This window comes from Piliocolobus tephrosceles, chromosome 6 (assembly GCF_002776525.5).
Source record: "Piliocolobus tephrosceles isolate RC106 chromosome 6, ASM277652v3, whole genome shotgun sequence".
NCBI classification, from domain to species: Eukaryota; Metazoa; Chordata; class Mammalia; order Primates; family Cercopithecidae; genus Piliocolobus; species Piliocolobus tephrosceles.
In genome coordinates, this window is record NC_045439.1 from 4,299,227 (window position 1) to 4,308,425 (window position 9,199).

Sequence of the window (9,199 nt, forward strand, 5' to 3'; positions counted from 1 at the left end):
TTTTTTTTTTTTTTTTTTTTTTTCTTGAGACGGAGTCTCACTCTGTTGCCCAGGCTGGAGTGCAATGGTGTGATCTTGGCTCACTGCAAGCTCTGCCTCCCAGGTTCAAGCCATTCTTCTGCCTCAGCCTCCTGAGTAGCTGGGATTACAGGCGTCCGCCACCACGCCCAACTAATTTGTTTTTTTTGAGATGGAGTCTCACTTTGTTGCCCAGGCTGGAGTGCAATGGCACCATCTCAGCTCACTGCAACCTCCGCCCCCCGGGTTCAAGCCATTCTCCTGCCTCAGCCTCCCGAGTAGCTGGAATGTCTGCTGCCACGCCCAGCTAACTTTTTGTATTTTTAGTACAGACGGGGTTTCACTATGTTGGCCAGGCTATCTGGAACTCCTGACCTCATGATCTGCCCGCCTCAGCCTCCCAAAGTGCTGGGATTACAGGCGTGAGCCACCATGCCTGGCCTGAAAGAGTATATAGTCTAGTGTCCACATAAACTATATGAAAGTGGTATCATAAGAGAAAAGGAATTGCTGGGGTAATTTTCTCTTTGTTGAACAGGTGTCAGATGAGGCAGAGATTGTGTGGGCTGGGAAAATAGGGCTTTCCTGGAGGAGTGGTAGAATTAGACAGGTGCAGGAGAGGATGTCTCCTTTGCAATGACATACCATGGGTTATTCCAGAGGCAGGGACATGGTGGGGAGCATAACAGACACAGTTCCCACCCATGTGGAGCTCACACTCGATGATAGGAAACAAAGAAATTACCAAGAATATCAGTCAAAATGATCAAGAATTCCAGATAGGGATAAGTGCTGTCAGTGAATGAAACAGGCCAGTGTGTTAGAGAGTGATGAGGATAGAGTACTTCAGGCAGAGGGACAGCCAGTGCAAAGGTCCTGAGGCCACCATGAGGAAAGAGGCCCATGTGGCTGGAGGACATGGAGGAGCGTTGCAGGAAATGGAGTAGGCAGACACCAATGAGGCTGGTAGGGCGAGGGTAAGAATTTTCTTTTTTTCTTTTTTTTTTGAGACGGAGTCTTGCTCTGTCGCCCGGGCTGGAGTGCGGTGGCCGGATCTCAGCTCACTGCAAGCTCCACCTCCCGGGTTTACACCATTCTCCTGCCTCAGCCTCCCAAGTAGCTGGGACTACAGGCGCCCGCCACCTCGCCCGGCTAGTTTTTTGTATTTTTAGTAGAGATGGGGTTTCACCGTGTTAGCCAGGATGGTCTCGATCTCCTGACCTCGTGATCCGCCCGTCTTGGCCTCCCAAAGTGCTAGGATTACAGGCTTGAGCCACCGCGCCCGGCCTAAGAATTTTCATTACTCTACAGCTTCAATGGGAAGCCGTTATTGGGCTTTAAAGCAAGGGAGAGGTGGTTTTCAATTGGTATTTAGACCAGTGTTTCCAAAATGATCACAGAAGACCAGTTGTCTTATTTCTAATGTATTGCAGACCAGAATTTTTGTGAAATGTAGTAAAAATGAATTACCAGAAAAGTGATCATGTGCTTAGATGTCACAACATGTCAAATTGCCACAAACGGTTCTAAACAGTTGTTCTTAATTTATGTCATCTCCTCTTAGACCAGTAACAGTCCCTGAACTGTCATCAGCTCGTGGACTGTGCTTTGAGTAGCACCTTTTTAGAAGGAATTCTCCAGTTACTGTTTTAAGAATAAATTTGCTGTAGGTGGATGTGTTGAGTCTCCCTTTTAGTTGCAAACAACAGTCTCCCCTATTCTCTGATTAACTCGAGAGGGGTTACTCTGTGATATGGATAGATTGCCAGAATTGTTGGGAGGACTGAAGAAGCAGACTCCGGGCTTGGCCTATAGGAAGTTGCTTCTCACAGCTGCTCTCCATGATCAGGCTGCTGGCCCTGCTGCTGACAACGCTCTGCAGAATAAAGCTGCTGCAGCTACCGGGGCTGGAATCAAGCCTTTTCTGCCAGGATCAGGAGGCAGCTGTGATCCGTGCCCTCAGAATGGATGCCTTCTCTCCTCTCATCTGCCCCCATACCTGGGCCTGAAGCATCTTTCCCAGGTGTTCCATTTAGGCAGAGCCCAAGTCACATCTGAAACTCTCAGCTGCAAGGCAGCATGAAGAATGTCATTTGGATTTTCAGGCCTGGCATGCTAGATGGGGGTTGGGCTAGGTCCTGAGCAAGTCAATCTGTGGGTGTGCCATGAAGGCAAGAGTGGTGTGGGAGCCTGGGGAAGGGATGGCGAAGGCCCTTTGCCCACCACTCTCTCTGGAAGAATGTCTTTGGATTCTTCTTTGGCATGAGTTAGTAACTGGGGTGAATAGAGAATGGCTACCCTGCCAGCGATCCTAGTTTGTGTTTTTGGGTGCATGTGCCTAATGGCTCTGGGCTCATGCCATCTGCAGTAGGAAAGCCTGTCTTGGAGTTTATGAAGGAAGAATTGTAAAAGAGGTTTAGTTTCTGTCATAATCTGACTATAGAGGCAGCTACTCTTTTACAAGATTGTTTCTGAATCTACTCTCTTTTTTAACTGTTTCAAGTTAAATTGATAGGACCAGGTGCAGTGGCTCACACATGTAGTCCCAACACTTTGGGAGGCCAAGGCGGGAGGATTGCTTGAGCACAGGAGTTTGAGACTAGCCTGAGATCCTGTCTGTACAAAATATTTTTTTTAAAAAATTATCTCGGTGTGGTGGCGCACGCCTATAGACCCAACTACTCAGATGGCTGAGGTGGGAGGATGGCTTGAGCCCAGGAGGTCGAGGCTACAATGAGCTGATTGTATCACTGCACTCCAGCCTGGGCAGCAGAGTGAGACCCCTGTCTCAAAAAAAAAAAAAAAAAAAATACTCATTTGTCTTAGTGAGTGGCTAGTTTGTAGTTCTCTCCACCCTCGCTGGAGGGGCATGTGCTGGGGATGCTGTCATCATGCAGGCCACAGTGGCAGCTGTATTCCTTCAGTTAGTGCTGAGTCAAGTGAATGCCTTGGTTTATCACTGTGTTCACTGAAGGTTTTAAAATTCCTAGTGTCATATATGACATTCCTTAGAGGCTTCTTAGTGAGAGTATTTGGTAAAAATTACCTTCGTCAGGAGAGCTAGAGCTTTTGGGGCCTGCTGGCATTCACTAAGGGACATATGAGAAACTTCTGAGTGACTTGTTAATTGTACTCTATTTTACTTGTTTCAAACTGTTTGAAAACAAGAATCTGATGGGAACCAGATACAGTCTTGGGCCCAGAAAGTTCGGATCTCGTTGTGGAGAAGTTTGTGGAGAGTGGCTGGGCAGCACTTTCCTTTGCAAGGCTGTGGTCTCCAGCTGTTCAGACCACTGGGCACACACTGTTGCCCTGATAGCTCACTCCAGCAGTAACACCTCTCCTACTGGCCCGGGACCAGGAACAGCTCCCCTACCCCTAGGGCTGTGAGTAGGGAGTTTCCAGGAGGAGACCCAGGGAGGCAAGGAAGGGCGGGCACCTGAAGAGGACTCTTACCTGGGACTGAAGGCATCTGAGAAGCACAGATTCCTGGCTCCATTAGATCTAGGTTCAGGCCTTGAAATCTGCCTTTTTTTTTTTTTTTTTTTTTTGAGACAGAGTCTGGCTCTGTTGTCCAGGCTGGAGTGCAGTGGCACAGTCTCGGCTCACTGCAAGCTTTGACTCCCAGTTTCACGCCATTCTCCTGCCTCAGCCTCCCAAGTAGATGTGACTACAGGCACCTGCTTCCACGGCCGGCTAATTTTTTTGTATTTTTAGTAGAGACGGGGTTTCACCGTGTTGACCAGGATGGTCTCAATCTCCTGACCTCTTGATCCACCCTCCTTAGCCTCCCAAAGTGCTGGGATTACAGGCATGAGCCACCACGCCTGGCCGAAATCTGCTTTTTAAAAGACTTCTAGGTGATTATGAAGATTGGATAGATTAGACTTTTACTAAAAGATTCCACGTTTCCCAAATTCAAGTTCAGATGACTCTAATGACAATTTTATGATACGAGGAAGATTTGAATGTGTGGATATGGCTGGGAAGGGCGTTCCTGGAATGGAACATCATGAATATAGGTACTGGTGAGCTTTGGGAGCAACCAGAGAAGAGTCCTTGAGGGAATTCACCTGAGCACTCGATAAACAATTAAACAAGAAGGGTGTGGTGGGGCATGGTTCTCGAAGCAAGGACCCAAGACTAGTCGCTGCACCTGGGCTCTTGTTAGGCGACTATGGGGCCCCACTGCAGATCTTCTGAAGCAGAAATGTGGGTGGAGATGAAGAGGGACAATCTGTGTCTTACCAGCCCACTCATGGGAGTGTGAGAACCCTTGTGGTGGAGAGGAATTGGTTGAAGGGGGTCTTGAGTGCCAGGGTAAGTCGGGGGGGCAGTGAGATTGGGTTTGATCGCAGGACCCAGGGGCACCTGATGAGATGAACTTCCAGCAGCTTCATCCTGCTGCATGTGTGAAGGAGAATGGAAAGTTGCTTTCTTTTCATCTGTTATAGATATTAATTTAATAAGATTCCAGAATTCCTCAAGCTTGGGAAAGCTGATAAAGCTCTTTTGATTCTTTTGATTTTAGTTCTGGAAAATTGTTGATAAATCATGTGAAACAATAAAAAGGTGATAGTATTACACAAAAAAGTTAATTGTGGCCAGGCGTGGTGGCTCACGCCTGTAATCCCAGCATTTTGGGAGGCCAAGGTTGGCAGATCACGAGGTCAGGAGTTCAAGACCAGTCTGGTCAACACAGTGAAACCCCATGTCTACTAAAGATACAGAAAAATTTGCCAGGTGTGGTGGTGGTGAGCACCTGTAATCCCAGCTACTTGGGAGGCTGAGGCAGGAGAATTGCTTGAACCTGGGAGGCAGAGGTTGCAGTGGGTGGAGATCGCACCACTGCACTACTGCCTGGGTGACAGTGCGAGACTCCATCTCAAGAAAAAAAAAAAAAGAAAAAGCTAATTGCACCTAGACATTTTACAATTTAAATTACTTTCTATTATTTGTATGTTATAAACATTCTTGTTAAGCAGAGAAAAAGAATAATTTTAATTTTCAAAAGAAATTGTAAACTTAGGACCAAAGGTGTCAAATGGTATATGTGCTTATGTGGGGAGGAAGTGGATTTCCAAACTGTTAGGTGAACATGGTCATTGTGCACATTTAAAACTTAATAACTTAAAACACACACTTTGAAAAAATTTGAAAATTAAAATCAAGTAACATTGACATCTTCTGGAACAAGGGTAAGCTGTGATGGTGGGCGTGTGGTATGAAGTCTTCAAACACAGTAGAAAGCTGTGGGCACCAAGGCACAGCCAGCCCAGGCGCTGAGTACAGGACAGCTGCAGGGGACTGTGCCAGCCACGCTAAACGGCCTCTCCTGTGAAAGAAGACATGTGAACCGAGACTGAAAGCAGTTGAACTGCTTCCGGAACTGTGATCTATCCCCCTTTGAAGTGGACATCTCCACATAAACAGGAAAGCCTAGCGTAACACTGGGTTGACGAGTGACTCCTAACATTTTCATACTCAGCGCAGGCTGAAGGACAGCGTCCTGGAAGGCCTCCAAGGCCGGCTGAGGCTGTCAGACCGTGCTACTCGTGCGGCGATCGCTCAGTGCTGTTCCCACTGAAACCATAGCACACGCGCTCTGAATGTTCACAGAGCTGTGGCCAATGTTGGAGGTGACACATGTGCTTATTGCCCCGATTTCATCCTTATACATTGTATGTATGGATCAAAATAACACTCTCTGGGTCCCATGAATAGGTACAATTACTACATTTCCACTAAAAATAAAAGGAAAAAATTATCAACAATTCTGCCTTTCTTCAGTAATGTTTATTGTTTATTAATTTTTTAGTTGTCTGGCAATTTCCCAAACCTGCTTTACCTGTTTCAAAACTCAGAAAAACCACGTATGTTAGAACAGAGGAGCCAAGGCAGAGTCACTGTGCAGCTGATAGAGCTGACTTGCCTGGGTGCCTTCCAAAAAAGGCCCCTGCGGTATCTTCACCATGTTTATATATTTTGTTAAATTTGCAAAAATAAGGTATTTCAACCACAAAGTTAAGACTGCCATCTCTTCTGTTTTAACCTCTCCTACGTCATATTTCCCCTCGGCGTAACGGTGAAACAGCCGTGGACATGTCTGGAATCTTGTTAAGGGTTGGCTGGGATACATTTATATGCTTTGCAGTCTCTTCCATGTATTAATAGTTACGTTATTGCTGGCCATCTCATTTGGGATGTCTTCTAGGAATACTCTGAATATAGTCAATGCAAATTAAAGAGCATTCACTCCATAGAAAACTTGAAATATGAAATCTTATAATTCACATATGAAAGAAACTTAGCAGTTTCCCCAGATTTGACAACAATCCTAAAAATTACATGGTGCTAGTAACACATAGTTGAGGATGTAGAAGAAACCTCTATAAACTGCCAAAAAGAAAAATGAAAAGGAATTTTCCATTAAAAATGTATGTGCTGTGTAATTTTAAATGAGATCATGCCAGTATACAGATTTTTTTTTTTTTTCCCGGAGTTTCGCTCTTGTTGCCCAGGCTGGAGTCCGGTGGTGGGATCTCGGCTCGCTGCAACCTCTGCCTCCTGGGTTCAAGCAATTCTTCAGCCTCAGCCTCCCGAGTAGCTGGGATTAGAGGCGCCCACCACCACACCGGTTAATTTTTGTATTTTTAGTAGACATGGGATTTCACCACGTTGGCCAGGCTGGTCTCAAACTCCTAATCTCGTGATCCACCCACCTCAGCCTCCCAAAGTGCTGGAATTACAGGCGTGAGCCACTGCCCCTGGCCAGTATATGGAATTTTAAATGGTATGTTTTGTAGGTACACCACACATTTCCTAAGACTACTTCAGATTATTTTTTACAGGGGAACTTAGATTTTCACACATCGTTAAATAAAAATGGATTATTTTTATTTCAAAAAAGAGGATATGTACCATCAGTAACCATATTTGCCTATTTCCTTGATTATACAGGGAGAAGATACCCATTATCAGAAAAAACAATTATGCACTATATGTACCAGTTATGTAAGTCCCTTGATCACATCCACAGGTATGCTCTTGGAGATTTGACAGCTCTGAAATTAATAAGATGTGTTAACATTCAAATTCAAGAATTTGAATAAATGAAGTGTAATTCTGTTTTTCCTTTTATACTGAATGCAGAAATGGAATATTTCACAGAGATGTAAAACCAGAAAATATACTAATAAAGGTAAGAGCTTTTACATGAAAGCTATAATACTTTTATCAGAATAAAAGTTGAATAGAAAACCTTTCCCTGAAAGGTTTTCTCCTCCTGCTGGAGGAACTTTCAGTCCATGCAGCTAGACAGCCTATTTGTTACAGTAATTTTTTCCCTCTCAGGTTGTAAAAAATGGTTTATTTAATAAATGCCATCCACATAACTGCACCTGGAAGAAAATAATAGAACGTACCCTTCTCACACTGCAGACAAAAAGGAACCCCATTCTGATGGGCATTCGATCCCTCTAGCCGGAAATGTGGCAGAGGCAGGATCTGTGCTCAGGTCCGTCTCGCTCCCAGGCCACTAAACTACCTGTGTTTAAACCGTACAATTTGCTGTTTCCCAGCGCCTGTCACTGGCTGTCAGCAGGGTCCTCTGAGGCTGAGTGGCTAAAAGAGCCCTTGCTGGGCAAGCTGGCAGCACGACTGGACAGACTAGTGTGTGTCGTTCATTTGTTGAAGCGCCGTGAGTTAACCATTTTCAAACCCGTAGACATTTGGAAATACATGTAAAACATAGCCAGAATATTTGTAAACTTGTTCCACTGAATAGACACATCACTTTCTTATCTGCTGGAGGCACTTTCAGGTGCTCATAAAGCCAGTAATTTGTATTTTACAGACTTCTTTAGATGCTAGTAATTTTCCTGCTGGTGCATAAATATTTGGAGTGGTTTGTATTACGATAGCCACATAATGGGACATTGCTTGTCCTTGCTTCTCTCCCCTTCCAGCAGGATGTCCTGAAATTAGGGGACTTTGGCTCCTGCCGGAGTGTCTATTCCAAGCAGCCATACACGGAATACATCTCCACCCGCTGGTACCGGGCCCCAGAGTGTCTCCTCACCGATGGGTTCTACACGTACAAGATGGACCTGTGGAGCGCCGGCTGCGTGTTCTACGAGATCGCCAGGTACCGCCAGGCCGGGCTCCTGCAAGCTCTGCCTCCTGGGTTCAAGCCTGCCTCAGCCTCCCAAGTAGCTGGGACTACAGGCCCCTACCACCACACCCAACTAATATTTTTTGTATTTTTAGTAGAGACGGGGTTTCACCATATTAGCCAGGATGGTCTCGATCTCCTGACCTTGTGATCCACCTACCTTGGCCTCCCAAAGTGCTGCGATTACAGGCATGAGCCACTGTGCCTGGCCCAGAGCTGTATTTTTAAATATTCTTTGTGGCATGTAATATGATTGAATTTATTTATACAAGTTTAACTTCTTTATTTTTATTTTTATTTATTTATTTTTTTGAGATGGAGTTTCTCTCTTGTTGCCCAGGCTGGAGTGCAGTGGTGCGATCTCGGCTCACCGCAGCCTCCGCCTCCTGGGTTCCAGTGATTCTCCTGCTTCAGCCTTCCAAGTAGCTGGGATTACAGGCACGCACCACCACGCCCGGTTAATTTTGTATTTTTAGTAGAGACGGGGTTTCTCCATGTTCGTCAGGCTGGTCTCGAACTCCTGACTTCAGGTGATCCTCCCACCGCAGTCTCCCAAAGTGCTGGGATTACAGGCATGAGCCACCGCGCCTGGCCCAGGTTTAAAATCTTGTTCCCACAATTCCAAAAATCTATAAAAGCTTTGGAAACCGAAAGGTTTCTTGGGACTCATTTATTGACAAAACCTGACCTGCCTCATGCTGAATTTGTTAGCACAACTTCTCTTGGCTGATGGGAGGCGCCCTGTGGGGTTACTTATCACGGTTACTGTGAATTAGTCACATTTCACCACAGACATCATGCCTGACAGATGTGGGAATGGGGATCTGTCTTTTGCCTATTAGGGAACACATGTCGGACCTATTGGTAAAGTGGAAACAGAAGGGCACAAGGGAGAGTGGAGCCTCCCAGCGGCTAGGGTCGCTGTACACGCCAGGCTGAGTTCCTCGTGTTTCGCGTGGTGATGGCGCTGTACACGCCAGGCTGAGTTCCTCGTGTTTCGTGTGGTGA

The 9,199-nt window shown here is 45.9% G+C and overlaps 1 protein-coding gene across 3 annotated transcripts in view; it reads left to right on the forward strand.

Moving 5' to 3' along the window:
* Window positions 1-9,199, forward strand: part of MOK (MOK protein kinase) — a 76,780-nt gene that overhangs the window by 41,927 nt on the left and 25,654 nt on the right. For 2 of the 3 annotated variants that reach the window (XR_003309637.2, XM_026455256.1), the window contains 3 exons: window positions 6,979-7,057; window positions 7,171-7,219; window positions 7,989-8,164. Coding sequence is in view for 2 of the 3 variants with exons in the window: in XM_026455256.1 (XP_026311041.1) it covers window positions 6,979-7,057; window positions 7,171-7,219; window positions 7,989-8,164 (304 nt within the window). In the remaining variant the exon portion in view is untranslated. Of the gene's footprint in view, window positions 1-6,978; window positions 7,058-7,170; window positions 7,220-7,985; window positions 8,165-9,199 lie in introns of all 3 variants that reach the window. The other variant, XM_026455253.2, reaches the window with a different exon arrangement.